Below are 19,693 nucleotides of genomic sequence, written 5' to 3'. Positions count from 1 at the left end.
TACACCGAAGCGCAGCTGGAGGGCTGCTGCCAGCGCCGTGTAGTCGCCTCTGTCCTCCTCCGGGACATCCAGGAGCACCTGGCAGGCCGCTCCTTCCAGCGCCGCCGCCAGGTGGCCGGCCATCTCTGCCCGGCTCCAGCCATTCGTCCGGGCCGCGAGCTGGAACTGCACCTCATAGGTCTCCCAAGGCGCCTCACCATCGTAGCGACCTGGTCGCACCCGCGCCGATGGGTGTGGGAATCGCTGATCGGCTCCGGCAGGGAGGGCATCCTCTCTCCGGGGCGGCCGCCCCAATTCTACTGGCGGGACCACTACTGGGTAGCCCTGGTAAGGGCTGTGGCCACCTGTCGCACCCAGGAGTTGCTCAGGCTCCCTATGTGCGCCGCCGATGGGTTCTGCGTCTTCCAGCGTCAGCCGGCGCTTTATGGAATCGGGTAGTGTCTGCCACGAGTTGTTCATTCTGCCCGCTTCTGACACCAATGTAGCGTATTGCAGGTTCTTTTTCAGAACTAAAGAACAGTGGAGACGCGATTAACCAAGCACTGGCTTTATTTTACAACCACACCAAAACCAAACACAGGATCTACACACACATGAGGAGACTGACGAACACGTACACACATTTAGGGTGGTAATTACCTAACAACACACTCTACTTTTACAGGACTACACAGGGCACTAGAATTACTAGGACATTATTTACACAGGCAGGGTCAGCCGCTGGTCATCGTGCTGACCCTCAGACTCTTCCCGGCTACCACTCCCAGCATGCCCAGCGGTACTACGAGCGCCTAGGGGCGCTTCCTCCTCACCACCAGGCGAGGGCGTTACAGTATTATTAAGGGTTTCATGTATTTGTATGTATAAGTAGTCTGGACTACTGTGCTATGTGTTGTTTGTCTTGTGAATTTTATGTTTTACACCTATTGAATCCATAATGGTACAACCCAAATCCTATTTTAAGGGTGTTGTGAGCACTGGGGTTTGTTGGGAGTCAAGAGTTGGTTGTGGTAGGTTAGGAGTTTAGAAATAAAAGCAAGGTGTGAGTGGATATTATAAAAAGATTGTTCATTCTTTTTATACTTGATGAAGAGACCTAGTGAGTGTTTGTGTGGCCAGCTGTGTTAACTTCAGTAAAACTGGCCTTCTGGTTTGTTTGTGTGCTGACTTGCCAACACATTTTTTTTTTCCCTCTGTGAACAAAACGTCCTACGACCAACACTACCCACACAGGAGGTGTTAGTGTGACATTGGGAAACAAGAAGGAGTTTCGGAGACCACTTCAGAGAACACGTTAGGGCTGTGAAGATGAAAGATTTCTCCAAGCCCATAGTTTCTCATTTCATTTCTGACGGCCATGATCACATTGATCTCTCTGTCTGCGTTCTCAAAAAAGGGTTTCTTAACTCCTACAGCAGAAAGACATCAGAAATTAAAATTATTCTGAAACTTGGTTCAGACCTCCCCCCTTCTCTCAACGACAGACTTGTTTTCTTCTTATTCTCTCTATTCAGTTGTAGGTTTCGTTTCACACCTCTCCTCACCTCTTTAGACCTCGTACCACCTGAGTGGCTGCTCTGCCTCTCCCCTGCTCCCGCCTTCTCTCTCCTGGCTTTTGTTCTCCTATGCTATATAATCTTTGCTGTCTGCCCTGTCTTTTTCACACTCGAAGAAGGCTCCACAGCCGAAACATTGTTTCATTTCTTCTCTTTTCAGCATGGAATAAACCTCTTACTTGTTCCTATGTATTTTATACTGTATATTTATACTGTATCACTTATAAAATATGTTAAATTTTCAATAAATATAATTGAAACCACTGTTTTAGTATTGTTTAACACAACACAAGTACCACCTTGAGATCTGGTGAAAGCGGGCTAGTGAAAAAGGGCTGAAAGCGGTATACTGGACAGGACTTACTGTATGTGCTTTCTGCTGACGTGAGTTTTGACACACATTCAAGATGGCTGCATTTTTATATTATCCACTTCCTTTTCATCATCTAGGTTTCCCTTTATTAGATCTGATATACAGCACTGCTCTTCGTTCTTTGCTGCTCTATTGCTTTTGTAATACCAAAAAACAGTTCTCTAATTTAAATAATCTCCAGAGTAATATTATTTTCTCCTTTGCTGAGATCCTGTAAGTTATTATCATGCAGCAAATGCCCTGAAATAATTATATTAATTCACAGAAAGGAAGGTTGTTTTACTTTACCACATTTAATTACTGTCCAGCAGAGGCCTGCAATGGTGTGCTCTGACCTGAAGTGTCTTGTTTTAATGGATATTATCATGTTACTTTTTCATAATACGTGTTTTGCATTATTAAACTGTGTGACTCATGAAGACCCTTAAGCTTTTCAGAATGATACAGGATTAAATTAATCTCTGTGTAAGTGGTCTGAATACGAAATGTAATGATTTGCAAGTGACTACTGTTAAAACTCCAAATTATTTTGGGAATGTGCCTAACAGTTCACATTAAAACTTCTCATTATTGAAGACTTGAACACTAGGCTTCCGTTGTGAAGTCTAAAATAAGAAAATATAGTTAACTCTTTAAATGTTTTGAAATGAAAAGCCTCTAAAATGTTGAAAATTGTGTTTACATTAATGTTGATATTTAGATAGAAACATGTTCTGAGAACCAGTGAGCACTGAGGTTAGTAAACATTTAAATTAATGATTCATGTTTGGTTACTGTTTATATTGCCCAAAAATATCAATATAGATTTATAATGAACACATTCTAAAAAAAAACATACTTTAGATTAGGGCCTCTAAATACTTTATTTTGTTTCTCCTGATGTCTATGAACATATCTTGTAATTTGCACTGTACTGTATCGGTGATTTGCCAAAGTCATTTTTTTTAATTCAGCAAATAAGTGGCAAAAGAACTGAATACTGATTATATTATTTGACAAGTCAGGTCCTTCTTTAGTATAGTATTTCAACCAATCGTTTACTTTCTGATTTCTATTGTAAAACTAAAAAAGCCTTAGTCTGTGTATTGTAGAACTGCGATGGGTGGGCACCTCCAATGAATATCATATTTCTGCTGCCAACAGATGGCACTCTTCACCCTGGACGAGAATTTCAAAAATCAGTGCCCTAATATGAAGTGCCACCTTTATTATGAGATGTTAAACCCTCATCCTGACTACTTGTTCATTAAAGATCCCAGGCTATTTTTTAAAAGAGTAGGACTGTTAACCTTGGTGTAATGGCTGAATTCAACCCTCTCCTGCAATCTGCCGTTTTTAATGTCTCCACTCACTTCAGTTGATGAGGTGAATTCTCCCCTCCTATGAGGGCCACCTTAATGACCTCACCAGGAATGGTTTTGTCACTGATTTACTCTTTAATATTTTATATAATTAACTTGAGCAAATGATTGCTACTGCCTTTGATTATCAGAATCTTATTCCATGTTTACTACCTCATAGCATTATTTAGTAGTAGTTGGAAGGCCAAAAGGGAATAGGATGCAATCAAGCATAAAGGAACTGCATTAGAAGGTTTTAGGGTTTCCCTAGATAGATACTTTATTGTCCACTACTGTGGATATTTGTCTTCGGCTTCTACCATAAAAGTACAAAATACACAGGCAAAACATATAAGTCACATAAAATCACATGAAGTACATGAAATCACAACAACGGTATGTGATACCTAAATAAATGAATGAATAAATAGGTAGTGGGGGACTATATTTACATACTGTACATTCATTGACCCATTTTATTTCAGAGGGTACAAAAGACTTCTTATAAATGTCTTGATTTGAATTTGGTACCCTATACTGTCTTCCTGATGGGAGCATTATGAATTGAGAATGGTGTGGGTGCGTGGAGTCAGCTGTAATATTCCTTGCCATTCTGAGAACTAATATGACATAAAATCACTGGACTGGGGCTGCTGTTTCCCAATTATTTTTCCATCCAGTTTTTGGAGGAGGAAAGTCAATAAATTATATTGAAAATATTACTACATGGATAATCTGTATTAAAAACATTCAGACAACAATACAAGATCTGAACAAAAAAGAGTAATTTTGCTGGACTGAATGAATTTCATCTCTATGCACACAGCATTTCTTAGTACATACTCTAAAAAGCACTTTAAAAACCACAGCCATGAAATTAAAGAAACGTGTAAAGCAGTTATTAAAATCGAAAGAGAAGACATTCATTATTTGTGCTAAAACAGTTGGTGAAATAGCTCCCTTGTTCTCTGCATCATGAGTCTTATGTTTCCTGAGTCCTTGTGGGGATGGGATATGCAGTAAAAGTTTGAATTTTGTCTCACTCAATAAATTTGACCTACAACGATCAATTGAAGGGCTAATCAAAAATGAAGAAAAGAGCAGTGCTACCTGTAGATGCGTAGGAATCAATAATAAAAAGAAAATTAATTTTTTGTACATTTTGGTAACTATTTGAACACAAAAGTAACTAACATGCCAGGGGAGATTATGTTTCTCAATTACCAAAGAACAATTAGGGAATCCTTCATAGTTTCTAAATAAAATAGTAAAACATTGCAAGGTTGCCTATTTTAATATTTCCACAATCCAGCATGTCCTGTAAATTAGAAAACTACAAACAATTAATAAAAATGCAATAATTACGTCAATACAAATAGAAAATATTGGTATTTACTCACCCTTAGTCCTTGGTGGTGTCCACGTCTTCCTTAAATTTTTTGTTACTTCCCTCTGTTATTATGTCATTTTTAACATGAAAAATATTTCTGAGCCAGATTATAAGATCACTATTGAACTCAAAAAGAGCAGTAGGCCTAAAAGAGAGATCTGTAGTACTACATTCATTACCTACTGTAGCCGTTTCTTTCTTTTTACTCTGAAGTTTCTGTGGATGAACAGTTCTGAATTCATCACCTTTGATTTCCATGGCTTTCAGATATAAAATCAGCATTAATGTAAAACATGAATAAAAACTTTTAGGGAATCTAAACATAATAATATGTAGGGTCTACTTAAAACTGTTATACAGTATGTTCTGATAAATCTAAAAGGTCAGATAACTTAATCTTTCCAAATCCCTGGTCACTATCTCTACTGCCTAGTTACTACTACAATATATTTCTGTAATTTTGCATGAAATACAAATGACTGACTTTGTTTCCTTTCCTGATCTTTTTTCTTCACTTTTCTAATGGAATGAAATAACATTTAAATTTTTCATAACAGTGGGAACTACACTTGTCTTGAGTGCCTGTTAAAAACGCATGGTTAATGGTACTGTACATGCCAACCGTACTGTCTATGGTTTAGAATATTTTAAAAGCTTTGCATAACTGGTTGGTGAGATGCTTAGTAATGAGCTTTTCTGTCATTAAAAACTTTGTTATCAAGGGGTAGGAATAAGAAAAATTATGTAGAATCACATAATTTGTAAAATGATTTAAATTTATAAACAATCTTATGGCCTGCAAGCTGTTCATCCAGTAAACTTACACAGTAGTTGTCTGGAAAGCAGGATAAGTGATTTGAGTCTGGGTTTTGTTATAAGCTGACAGTGAGCATTGTTTCCCCAAGAGGCAGCATACATTGAGGGCTACTGGAGCTGAAGTTGGTAAGACTTTTCCTGCCAAGCCATACAGCAGCTAGCCCTGAGGATTGTACTATGGAGCTTTAATTGCATCAAATCACACGATTGTAATAAGAGGGCACAGAGGTGTATAGTATGTGCAGGATTGTAGGAAGAATCAACCCAAGTGAATGAGTATAAAATTAAAAAAATGCAATGTAATTAAAAGAAGCTACAATTCATACTTATGAAACTTTGTTGAGGATTTTTTTCTGTTATAAAATATGAATTACAGTGCTTTCCATCATGGAAAAAAGGAAAAAGTGGCCTTTTTCCTCTGAAATCGCAATTTGTTTTCTTTGTTTCATACACTATTGAAGCCTGTGAGAAAACTACCAAAAAGACAAAGCAACACTCCAGAAAAGATAAATGTTTTTGCAATTTGTTCCACATTCTTTATAGGGGGTCATATAATTGTTACCAAATACCAAAAAAGAACACCTTCAGGTATTACAACGAAATCCAGTATCTACAGTATGTTTATATACCAATAAAAAAATGAATGCACATCTTCAGATAAAGCTTAAATAAACAAACAGAAAAATATGCTTTGAGAGTCAATCCTCACACATTTCCATTTAGAAATATATTGGAATGCTGAGATGATTGTCAAGAGGATTGTTATCAACAGTCATAGTACTGTATGCATTTAATTAAAAAAATGTCAGTCTAGGCATTCACGCACTGTTGCTTCCCAAAATGTTACAAAATTCTTTCTGACAGCTAAACCACTATAATATTCATAAGACCTCCTGACAGCATTGAAAACACACAACATAGCCGTCTGTCTTCCAGAATAATTGCTACACATCTCCTTTTTAAGAATTTCCCTTGGTCTCGGAAATGAAACTGCTTCATATTTTTTTTAACCTCATGTTAAGTGCTAATGTTACACTGGTAACATCTTTTTAATGCATTACGTGAAGCAAAGGTCGAATCGTTTGTAAAAATTTGTGAAGGTCATATGGGGTGATCTGCAAATGTATAGTTCATTATTATTAATCAGTTAAAATCATACCAAACCTTTTTTAATTACCTACCTGTGACCTTACTCATTACTGGATTACTGGAATTTTAGCAATGTGATATACAGCTAACATTAGGCTTTGAAGAGAATTATTAGTATAATGGGGGGGAAAAAAGATAAGAGATTTACCCCCACCCCTATAAAGTTATTAATTTTCATTTTAGGAAAGAAAAGAAGTTAGGTGTCAAACAGACACCTTTAAAATACAGGAACTGAAGTGTTAGTATCTGATTTTATCAGGAAATACATTTATTTGTCATCTGATTGGTAGTGAAAACCAATACCAAGATGGCAAATAAAGTGATCAAAAGACATCATCTTGGCATAAAACCCTGTGGAGCATCAAGTGAAACACGTCAGGTTTAAAACAGATGAGTTTTACCATTTGGCTTCTGGCCCTATCAGAGCCTAAATAATGAAGGGGATCCACAGTGATCCCTAGATAACTTTCAATAATATTCTGTAGGATGCCATGATTAAGAAAATACGCACCCGTATCCAGACGGAGAAGGATATTAAGTGACCCAGAAAATGTCAGCAACTTGTCAACTACTGTACCTTAACAAGATCTGTTGCTCTGCTGTGTATCTGCCTTAACCCTGTCTAAACTGAAAAGAGTCAAAGAGGTGAATGAATGGAAGAAGAGATTGTAATTGCACTGACACTGCCTATTCCAGCTGGAGAATATCACCTGGTGTATTAAAAACAGCACTATTGTTAGAGAACCCCATGTCCAATATTTGTAGATTTGGAAACATCAACACCACAAAAACTCATTAAATTATATTTGCGCGTAATGTTTTTTTTTGTGTGCATCATTGAAATCAGTAGCAAAATTACAAGAAAAGTGTAGTAAAAGGGAAAAAAACGTCTGATTTACTGTGATCTCACACCTTATCCTCAGAGATGTACTGTAGTATAGCTTAGGAGAGTCCCCAGAAAGGCCTGGAAACATTTGAATGGTCTGTAAATTCCAGACTCGGTTTCGACCTGATCAGTGATGATGCGTTGTACATTGCTTTACACTACTTGCTGTATTTGTATAAAGACGCTATTGTGAAAAAGAAAAGAAAAAGCCGCGCCTTCCTGGTAAGATTACGAAAAAAACAAACTACAGCAGTCGTATAGTACTACTGTATAAGAAGCCGCAATAGTAGCAGCAGCAATGAGTAAAACCTCATGAGAGGCACTCGTATCATAGATGATAATTTGTGTACTGGCACCGTAATGTATGTAAAACTAGTGCCTAGCAGAAATTTTACTAATACACTTCTTGACAAAGTACTCTTCTACAGTATGTATATGCACTACTACTCTATGTACTGTATGTGGTAGCTTTTCGCTGACTAATCGGTACGCTACTTTCTGTTTTCGGTTTAAACCTCCAAGGCCAGGGTGCAGTGAAAAAGTGAACGTAATAGAAATGGAAAGTAGTGATTTTTTTCTTTTCTTAATAGCTGTTTGTTTTCCTTTTATAATATTTTTGTGTTACGCTTATGGTTATTGTTCTCATAAATTATACAAAGCGGGAACTGTTGTATTTGACTATCAGAAGGACGTCCCTACTTTCTTGTACTTGGTGTGCAGGTTTGTTTTGCAAGCTCTACGGAAGACACGGGGACAACTTTATGACAATGATTTGCTTGCAAGAAATATAAACCAACTTACTTTCACTTTCTACAACTGCAGGTACGGTATCTTATTGGCTAATTCCTACCTAGCTCGGACTAAGAAGCACCTTTAAAACACTGTTCTAAATTATGTCCATATTTTTTTTCATCGGATAATTGAGATTTAAAACGTGTGTAGACGAAATAGTTGTTAACATTTCTGTTCATGTTTAAGACGCATTGGGCGTTATTCATTAAAAAAATACTTTATGCCCATAGAGCCCGTTAAAACGCTGGCACAGCTTACTCTAATAAATTCATAAAACAAAACTGTCAAGTTAAATAATGTTTTCATTAGTCTTTGCATCTTAATATCATTATGGAGAACTTACCTGCAAGCCTCAAGCAATCAAGAAAAGTCAGTATGTAAATAAAAAAAGCACTGACAGAAACTTATTATCCTCGCCAGCATTTTAAGCAGGTTAAAATAAACTGGAGAACCCATGGGGAGAAATGTACGTTCCATATATACTGTACAGTAGTAGGAGGTACAGTACTGTATTTTAGTCTACAATTGAACAAAGTACCCAAGAGCTGTGAGGCATCAGCATTCACTATCAAACCACTGTACTTCCCACAACACATATTGTAAACAATTATGATACAATTATGCCAGAATCTGTACATTAATCACGAATAAAGCAATATGAAACATTTCCAGCAAGGCTCAAGTGTTACTGCGAGCTGTTGTTGAGTAGGTGGTATGTCCCAAGCCAGGACCCATATTTAACACTTTTCATGAATCATTTCAATGCCACAATAGAATGGTCTGTTTTAGACAGTATTGCCTTCCATCACAATCAAGCATCTATCATACTGTAAACCCAATTTACAATCTAGGAAAATTACAATGGAACTGTAGCAGCCTCTAATGCCATGGTAGAAAATGGTAGAATTTATTAATAGATTTATTTATTAGTTTTAAGCCTTTGTACCACAGCATAGTTCAATAATGACAACAAACAACTGGACTAATATCATGTGGCTACAGTGGCCTGCAGAAATCTAGTTATATCAACACACTTAAATAAACAGAAATAAAAAGTCAGGTTTGTTAACTTAATGCATGATATTGTAATCATTTTGTTAGTTATTTGTTCATAGTTAACCCTTTTTGTCTGAGATAAATAATTTTAATACACATTAAGATCATAAGGTAGTGTGTTTAAAACAAAACTGAATAAGGGCACTCATTGACAACAAGCATTGTTTCACTTTTCTCATTTAGCAATCCTGGAAGCACCAATATACTGTTAACAACAGTGGCCAAGTCTCTCAACTTTTGCAGGCCAGGAAAAGACAGTGTTTACACAGACATGCTAAATTAATGGAAACTGGCAGTCAAGGGTCCCTACTGAAGCCTTCATGGTAGAATCTGTGTTCAGTTCAAGGACCCTTAAAAAAGTATATACTGTAGCAGCATCATTAGTCATTTTGGCTGCCTGCTTGTTGTACTCTATGACTTAATGTTTAAATTGCGAATGTTATGATAAGACACGAACAAGTAATCAGCACTGATGCTAATACCAGCATTTATTCTGCATCAATTAAGGAAACCAATTAATAGAAACATTGAAGTTGTTGAGAAGCCTAATGTTTTTCAACCAGCGTACAAGTCAGTTTCAAATGCAGTTAATCGCTGTCATTTGAGTGAACAATATTTCTTTCCATTGAAGGAAATAGAGCCTCTTAAAACTGTTGATTGTAGTTTAAGGTAATAAAAACAGTAGACAAAGAATATTATATGGAAAGTAGAAGCTGTATTTTGAGTTCTCTTTTACTGCCAATATGAAATAAAATGTGATTGCTACTGCTACACATTAGAGCTTCATAGCAATAAATGTTTAACATAAAAAACTGTTTCTTATAAATATAACAATTTTACAAGATTATCAGGAGGATGACAATGTTTTAGTAACTGACATTTATTGAACAGGCACAGATAAATTGATTATGCTGATTAGCATTTGTCATCAACAGGACTGGTCAACAGATGGAGTACTGTGAATGTCACTGACTTGCACATCTTGTGGCCACCATTGGAAGCTGTCTCAGATGTACATTTATACAGATTTTTACACTTATTTGCAGAATCTGTATTGTGGCATAGTGTTCCATTCTTCTCTTAGAACTTCAACAGGAATGTGCCTGGTCCATTAGCCCTAGATGCCATTCTTCATTCCAGTTCATTCACATTATTTCAGTGGTGCCCTACTCTGCCGAACAGGGTATGCCAGGCAAAGCTGTCACATTCTCATCTTGCAAAAGCAGTTGCTACTCAACCATTACAAGGACACGAGTTGTCCAGTCAGAATGTGGTCATCTTGCTGGAGGAAAGTGTAGTCTCAGGACTGTCATGCTGAGCTCTTTAGCCACCAGACGCACTCCCCCACAGAACTTTACACTTGGATCTCCTTATCAATTTGTTTGTACGCAACAATCTTTACACATGTCTGAGTCACACTCGCTGCTGTCCCTTGATTTATTCAGTACTTGACTCCACTGTTGGTGAATCCACCCAAGATGGATATCCAGACTCTGTTGTACTCATGAAATCAAGCTGTTATTCAATTGAGAAACAGGACACATTACTAACTTTTTTGTGTGTTTCATTCTCAATTTTCACTACGCTTGGCATTTAACAGGAGAAATCAAGTAAAAACCTGTGCCCAGTCAACACTAAAGAAATGACTGAGTGCTTATATACTGTAACGGTCAAAGTCACTTGAGTTTATCAGTGACAGTCATCAATAATAAGTTAATCACAATTAGTTGATATCCAGAATCTATATACTTTACTATTTTACATACTGTATATGCATGCACAGAGTGATACATTTCTATTCATGCCCAGTATTGTAGTATAAATATGAATATAAGTAGTTGAATGCTTTAAATGAGTGTCAGCTGAGATCTTTTTCATCATTCTGTGTGCTGAAGCATGTATGTGATTTTGGCAAGGCCATCTATTATCCATGCACTTCCAGATCACCATAATGTAACATTTTGACAATGTATGACAGTAATTTGGAGTTTTTGCTGTAACTGAAAGGTACAATTACAGGCTCTTCATCACTATAGGGTCGTGTTAAAAAGGTCAGGTTATGAAATAACAGCACATTATAATGGTTTTACAATGTACACATTTGATCCCCAAATTTTCAAATACAGACCACATTTCCCAAGCAGTAAAAATAAAAAGCATTAAAATATGTAACTACTGTTCCACTATAGGTTGCCCTATTTGCACATGTGTGAATCAGATTAATTTTAGTTAAATAAAAAGGTAAAGAAAATATATGAGTTATTGTAGTTTATAGTACTGTATATACTGTAACATTAGTGTTGTGAGGGGAGCCTTTTACAATATGCATACTATAGGTTACAGTACTATGATATCCATAGTGTCTATCAAAGTGTACCATTACCTGCTTAAATGACAGTATACAAAAGAAAATAATTGTTAATATTAATTTACAGGCTGGAGCCCAACAACCTGAGATGGTACTGTAGTGCTTTTGGGTATGGGTGGGACTATCCTGACTCCAGTTTCAGAGACATCCCATTGTGTTACCCAGAAGTGCTCTTCTTCCGCTTGTTGGCAATGATTGTGTGCTCTGAAGAGTTCAGGTTAAGCCCCCTCGGTAAGGTTTTTGTATTATATGAAATGCATAGAACAAAGCCCTTGCTTTTCTTTGATTTCAGTAGCATAGCAAACAAAACTGCCAGCCAATTTTTGTGTGTAAATCAAACCATTGTGTAATTTGTCGGTTCAAAATCTTTTATTAACCTATTTTTTATTGGTTGGTTGGTGTGGAGTACAGTATTTACACAGTTAAGAAGTACTTTAAGAATACAATATATTTTATGGTTCTAAGGAAATATAGTTGACAGAGGTTAAACTGTGAACTGTAGCTGATAAAGCATACAAGGAAACAGGTTCTGATTGTGCTAAACTGTCATGCTTGACAGTGGAGGAACTGATCAGACAGATGAGAATATATAATGTGCTTGTCCTGTTTTAATCCGAAATCGCTGTTCATATTCGACTGGCACTGCAGGTTTCTCTTTCTTCAATTCAACTTTATTTGTCATTATACTTACACAGGTGTATAGTATAATGAAAAGTGTTTCTCATTAGTCTCTCAGGTGCAGTATATACAGAACAGCAGACAAGACAATAGACAGTAAATACAATAACAATGTAAACAATGAGTATGGTACTAGTATGACAGTACCCATATCTGTTAAAAACTGCAGAAGTACACACCAGAGCAAACTGCAAAATAATACAGCGTTATCAAATAGTACAACTCAATCAAGTACAGTCTTAAGTTCAAGTTTGGCTTACATTCAGTTGTCGGAGGTACAGTATGGTGTATGTAGCGGTGTAGGAGTACAATCGTTGTTTGGTACAGGAAGAAGTGAAGAGAGATCATAGTTTGGTGGGTGGGAGTCGGGGGCTCGGGGGGGCTTACCAGCTTTACGGCTATAGGGAAGAAGCTATTTCGGAGTCTTGTTGTGTGCGACTGGATCACCCAGAACCTTCTACCAGATGGTAGGTGGACGAACAAGTTGTGCGTGGGGTCAGTCAGAATTTTGCTGTCTTTTTTCAGACACCTGGTGTTGTACATTTCCTGGATGGATGGTAAGGCAGTTCTTCAGATCAGATTGTGTTCAGATCCCTTATACATGCAGTAAAGGGAATTCATTTAGGCCAGAGAAGAGGAAACGCTTCTTTTCTCAAAGAGTAGTAGGTGTCTGGAAATTGTGTCCCTGCCTGTTGGTTGGTACCAAACTACCAAATGAGCAAGATGGGCCAAATGGCTTATCAATTTATAATGGCCCCTCTAATTTGTAGATCTTTCTTGTCTACTAGTGAGATAAATTGTGGAAATATGTTGTGCAATGCTTGCAGTGATTAAAAACAGAACTGCACATGGTCTAACTAAATACTGTACCATGCTTTTTGAGCATTTCATATTACAATAAAATATGTTTTTTGGTAACTTAATATTCAGTTGTTAACATTTTATTACAATTATTTGTATTTTAATGAGTAATTTATATACTTTTTTGTACATTTAATAAACCAGCTTGTTGTAGTGTGATACTGTAGATTGTTTTCTACATTTATGTGTAGAGTAAATCCTCAGTTTAACAGTCTTCAGAAATCTGAATAGAAAGCATAAAAGTAAATCAGTCATAAAATAAATTTGATGTAAAATATTGTTAAGTTCATGTACTGACATCTTTTGTACAAAATACTTTTAAATAGGTCTAAAAGACATGAATAATGGACATCGTTTGCGTTTTCATATACTTTAGGGAATTTTGTACAATATATTTATGACACAAGAAATAATTGGTATATTTATGATAAAAAGGCACAGGAACAATTTTACTGACTGTGTTGATTGCAATTGGTAGGAAATCAGTAAAAAAGCTCAGCATGTACATAAAAATATGCTGTGTATTTCTCATATGATAAAATGAACATTAAGCAATATTGGACACCCCTTCCCAGCTTTTTAGACTGTTAAACTGAAAATTTGCTATGCAGTTTATTAGCTGAATGCTGGCATGTCATTGCTCATGTGGTCTGATGTTCATGTTATTTTTTCTTAAAGTATATACTGAAGCATTTTCCACAACACATTTTTATGAATAAGCTTGAGAAATAATTTGTTCAATAACTGCCACAAAGCATGCATGTTCATGTATTCTGGCATGCCTAGAGTTTCAGAATGTTATAAAGACTCTAGGATAACATAGAAGAAGTATTAAAAGTGTCCAGTGTTAGAAATGTTATTAAAGAACAAAAGAAAAGTATTACTTGTAAAATGTCACTGTTTATATTTATTTTTAAAACCTAACACATCATTTGATTGCGTACTGGATATACTACCCTATCGTTTTATCCTTTGTTACCTGCATCGTTTCTGTACAGTCTTTTTAACTTGTCTTGTTTCACAGGGCTCACCAATGTACGTAAAATTATGAGAACATTGCAGCCAATAGACGAACTGAAGAAAGGTCCCTTTTCCCTCCAGGCATCTGTGAGAGAGTACAGAACTGTAGAAGTGGGAATAGAAGTGGATATTGCTCTTGACGTGACGGATAGAGCCAGCAAGCCCGTGTGGGCAGGGCTTGTGACATTGCTCTCAAGAGACACAAAGAAACTAAACAAATGGCAACCGGCCTGTGGAAGTCATGGTAAAAAGGACAAATTTAGCCACCTCTCTGTAGCAAGTTAAGAACAACAGAGTACAATGCATTACCAAGTTCAGTGTATAGACTCCACAGCACAAAATGTTAGCTTAGCATTTTTCTAATTATTTCAAATAAGATTTTTGTGGTTTTATGTTTATCATGTTTTAATTGAACTTATTTATTACTCACTACCACAGTTTCAGTGTTTTCTAAATGAGCTAAAATTAAAATACTACAGAAGTGAATTACAGCATAGGTGCAAATTGGCTTCCATAGTATGTTTTCCATACTGGTAAGTTGATAAAGCATGATACGAAAAGGACTTCTGAAAGCTCATTACAAATGTGATGGATGAGCAAATAGTTAAAAAACAGAATCCCAAGTGTAAAGCAGTGAAGAAAGACTGTTTATTCACCTCTTTCACCCTTGTTGAATCTTATCAGGATTATTTTTTCAGTACTTAATAATCATCTACAGGTAAGTAGGCTCAGGTCAGATAATCTTTAAGAGCACTTTGACAAGAGCAATTGAGCAAGAAATAATAATACAGTAAAACTGCCAGATTAGCCTTCAGTCAGTAAAAGTGGATGGACTATTCAGTGTGAGTAGGCATTTGCTACCTCAGTTCCTTCTGCTCTTTAAATGGTTGCTTAAATGAGTAGTTAAAATTCTTTAAAGAAACAATAGAGGCCACTGTACAGTAGTTGTTCATTTGTTTCCTCACAAATAACAAGCTATATTATTCAACTAAAGTAGAGTCAGATATATGAAAAGTTTTTTTCACAAGATAATTCTATCATTTTTATTGTTTTCGTTGAAATAAAAAAAAATGCACAAGTGTGCAAAAATGAACAACACATAATGGAAACAAATTCATAATGGTATTTAATTTGCTAAAATATACTGATCCTCTTTGGTATTTACATTATTGTATACAGTTCCATTGTAAAACATTATAATAATGATGCCTATTTTTTTCCATTAAGAGCACAATTACTGTACTTATTTTAAATCTTTTTTTCTTTCATTGTAGAGCCAAAGGAAGTGAAAACAATTGAATTAAATGCCCCTTGGTACACAGGACTGAAATGTGCCTATGCTTCCTGGAATTATAATCCACATCATCTCTTTTCTTCTATTGCTAAACTCCTTGGCTACAAACATCCTACAGTTCATAGCTTGTGGATGATATCCAGATGCTTGGCTGAAATAGAGAAACATGAAGGTAACATCTCATTGCTATTTTGGTTGAAGTAAGCTAAAAAATGTGAGCTTTTGAATACTGTATTGGTAGCCAAACAATTAACCTAGAAAAGGTTGGTTTTTCTTGCAGTTTCAAACAACACACATTTCACATTTCTGAAAATCCTCCAGAATTGGTGGTGGACAATTTGCTACAGTATGCATGGCAGGAAAAAATAAGAGAATCACTGTAAAGAAATAAAAAACTGGATCACAGATTCATACAATTATCCTCTTATCCACATCAAAGGATATTATAACACTGGATATGCTTTTACCTGACACATACTGTACATGTTCAGCTGTTAAAACACTCTGTAGGCTATAGTCAGACATCTTTCAGAGTTTGCAGTAAGGAAGACAAGATCACCATGAAAATCTTAGCAATGCAATCAGGCATTAGCTCTTAAAGATGTTAATGAAAAGTGTACTGCAAGTGTGTTACCATGACTAAACGAGATACCCAGTCATAATACAATTATTTATAATTACACAATAATTTTGAAAAGCTTTTACCTTTTCAGAGATGCATATAATCTGAATTACACATAATTATTGCATTACACACAATATAATACAATCGATTTCAGTCGCTCTACGATTCACAAAACGGAATAATGCATTTATACAGTAAAAATAACTTACAATAACTTATAATCAGCAGTAATCAGATTCTTTAAAGTTTTTTAGTAGAAAAACTATTGGACTTTATTTTAAGGAAATGTGGTTTTCACCTGTTGCTGATAATAGTAAGAATTCATTTGGAATTACAAAATGTGTGCCAAAGTTCCTTAATTGGCTTGCCACGTGTTAAGTATCTTAAATCGTGTAATTCCGTGATTTCATCTGAAGAAATTTAAGCAGAAAAATATTGCTGAAGCTGGATTTATAGTATTAAATATCGTTTTTGTATTGTAGGTTAAATCTTTCAAAATAAACTCTGTTAAAAGACATCAATATGTAAAAGACAACATCACTTTGATAGCGTTAATGTTGCATTGTAAATAGCCTTCTTAACATTTGGAACAAATTCTGACATTTAAAAATGAATTACTTATGAGCATGTCTTCAAAGATTTTGTCTGGCATCTAATGCCACTTAACTGCAGTGTTTTATTACTGTTTATTCCATATCCTCTTAGACTCTGCCCTTTGATTCCTCGTAATGATGATTTATTGTTGTGGTTTTATTGCTTCAACAGTGATTTAATTAATTTAATTTGTAGGGGTTGTTGCTGTCAATGCCCCTGTCTCTGTGGAAGTGGATTTTAAGCAGCCATTGCTCATGCCTGGGAAAGCTGTCATCAAGTTCTGGGAAACTTCTCCAAAGGGCTGTACTTCATCTCGCAAACTCTACCACTTCAGAATGGAAGAAAGTGAACTGCAAATACCTCTTCTAGAAGGAGATGTTACTGGTGTAGAAAGTAGCTCTTAAAACAGGGATCACAACACTACTGTATATCACAATTAAAACAACAAGGCGGTCTGGACAAGTTCTTTGGTCTCAGCTTTTGGACGAGTTCTTTGGTCCCCTTGGAAATAAAAAGCTTGCATTTTCCAGGGAGAATTACGGTATTTTCCCACACATTCCTTGGTAGCTAAATGTCTCTCCGCCAGAGCCATGAATTCATTCAGACTTTGAGGGTTACCTTGTCCTATTCTGTGTTTTAGGGAGAAGACTTTACAAGTATGTGTCGAGAAGTAGGATTTCTACTATTTTGACAGCAGTATTAGTCTTGGACTGTAGTCGTTTTCTATCCATGTGTAAACTGTCAAACATCTGGGAGTGAGATGGAATCCCAGGTATAAATTTCCAAGCACAAAATCGATTGTGCTTTTTAGTTTCTGTGGTTAAGAAAGAGGCTACTTTTTCTTATGGCCAATCTTGTCTCTCATTCGTACTGTATGTTCAAAAGCTCGTAAATAGGTCTCTAAATCATCCATTGACATCATTATGTCTAGAACATGTATTTCCCAATTCAGGGCATTTGTACAGATTTGGTTGTGTCCATGACATGGAAACAACAGTAGCATGAAAACCCTTACAGGTTGTACTGTCTTTTATAGAGAGAGAAATCAGTACTTTTTGGTGCTGCAAATTTCTCTACCTTCCCCTTACAGAATGCTCCAGATATCTCTGCTGGTTGCTTGATTTGATTTCTTGTAGTTTTTCCTGACATTTAACTTCTTTCATCTGTAAAAGTTTTTGGTTTGATTATTTAGCTTTTCAGTATATCTATGGGATATACCCAATTATGTCATTAATTCTTTAACTCTATTACAAATACAAATTTTAAAATGTTAAAAATATTAGAGTTGAATATTAAATAAAGTTAAAATGTCATGGACCTTGATAAATACAAGTTTACCTAGATGGCATTGCTTGTGTAATTTTGTGTATCTAGCAACCTATTTTGGTTGATTTTACAGTATGTGAACATTTGATTAAATCCAACTAGTACTTTCCAGTTATTTTTTACTTCCATTTAGGAACCTATACATGTTAATAGACCCTGAATGTCACTGCTAATTGGAACATGTGTGGGAAAAACAAGGGTTTGCATACTCAATAATCAAACATTTTCAATAATTGATAGTGTTTCACAAAAGATATTGGAAGTAAAGTGAATGACAGTCATGCATTTTTGCATTTTAAACAGAGGTAATGTTTAGGTAATGGATTGCAATAATCTAATCCGTGTAAATATTTTTGTTTCAAGCTTCTTGTACAAAATCTAGGGAAGTAACCCCATCTTTGAACTATATTGCTGTTGTATACTAATACTAAGCAAGGATTTGTAGCTACAGTACAAGATGCTCCTGCATAGACTTCAGTAACACTAATATTAGATTAAGTTCTGCAATATGGGTAAGAATCAGATCCTAAAACAACGCAAGGATTAGCAAATTCTATGCTGAATACATGGGGAGAAAAGCTTTGCATGTACTGCATTACAGTATATTGCTATATCATGCTTTTGTTAGCTAAAATGTTCATATATCTAGAAAAATTCTAATAAAGGCAAAAAATGACTTAACATATACTTCAATCGACCTTTCTTTGACATTTTGACTTAGACCTTTTACCCATACTTGTGCGTATCCAAGTCTAGACAATGCTTGGGAAATGGCTGATGTACAGTACAGTATTAAACAAGCATTGCACTCAAGTGCTCTGTGATGAAGGGCTTTTGTAGTCTTTGGTGTCAGAAAAACTTCTAATGGGGGGCTTGATATTTACTGTATCCATGGCAATGAATAGTAAGATTTTTGTATTGATGTCATTTTAACCAGATTAAACCAGCAGTATTTGATGACTGTAGGAGCAGTGCAGAACTATCACTATGATGTAATTTTAGGGTCAAATTTGCTTTGTATTCTGTCAATGTAAAAATGTTGCCATGAAACAGGATGTGCACAAAAGCATTTCAGCTAGCTCTAGAGTAGCAGCACCCTCTTTTTGCAGATGAAGCTGAATTAGAAGAAGAACAAACCAGACTATTAAACCACGGAAATCTAAGAATCTGGTCCTCTTTGAGTATGCTTCTGGCACTCAATGTACTCTGCGCTCTGCTTTAAACATACTGTACAATATGCTCATTTCCTGTTTATTGAATCACAGAAAACAGATAAAACATTTGCTCTATTTTTTAACTGGTACTTGCGGTAAAGCAAAAGTTGACAGTTGACAATAGATGCAAGTTTGTGATGGACAAGGGTTTATTGTTTAGGATTAGTTAGGATGGTAAAAAGCTTTTGGTGCCTCAAGCTGAATGAGAGAAAGTGTTGTGCTTGGGACATTCTGTTTCTTTATATTTCTCTATAAATCTCATCTATTCAGGGCATTTAGGAAAAGTGAAAACATATCATGTATACTGTAGCTGCTGGAATTTGTGGACAGGAATGTACAAAGACATAGTCAAATG

At 35.9% G+C, this 19,693-nt stretch overlaps 1 protein-coding gene across 1 annotated transcript; it reads left to right on the top strand.

Annotated features, from left to right (window-relative positions):
- Positions 1 to 8,011: 8,011 nt before the first annotated feature.
- Positions 8,012 to 18,805, top strand: LOC148673603 (uncharacterized). Its single transcript, XM_088630243.1, has 5 exons — positions 8,012 to 8,332; positions 11,794 to 11,957; positions 14,290 to 14,529; positions 15,560 to 15,751; positions 16,994 to 18,805. Exons 1-5 carry the CDS (start codon positions 8,067 to 8,069, stop codon positions 17,200 to 17,202), a joined length of 1,071 nt encoding a protein of 356 aa, XP_088486369.1. The 5' UTR covers positions 8,012 to 8,066; the 3' UTR covers positions 17,203 to 18,805.
- The last annotated feature ends 888 nt before the right edge of the window (positions 18,806 to 19,693 follow it).

The sequence above is a fragment of the Lepisosteus platostomus genome, chromosome 4 (assembly GCF_059453375.1).
Source record: "Lepisosteus platostomus isolate fLepPlt1 chromosome 4, fLepPlt1.hap1, whole genome shotgun sequence".
In the NCBI taxonomy this organism is placed as follows: Eukaryota; Metazoa; Chordata; class Actinopteri; order Semionotiformes; family Lepisosteidae; genus Lepisosteus; species Lepisosteus platostomus.
The sequence above is the reverse complement of the archived record's forward strand: the minus strand, read 5'-3'. Positions and strand labels throughout refer to the sequence as shown.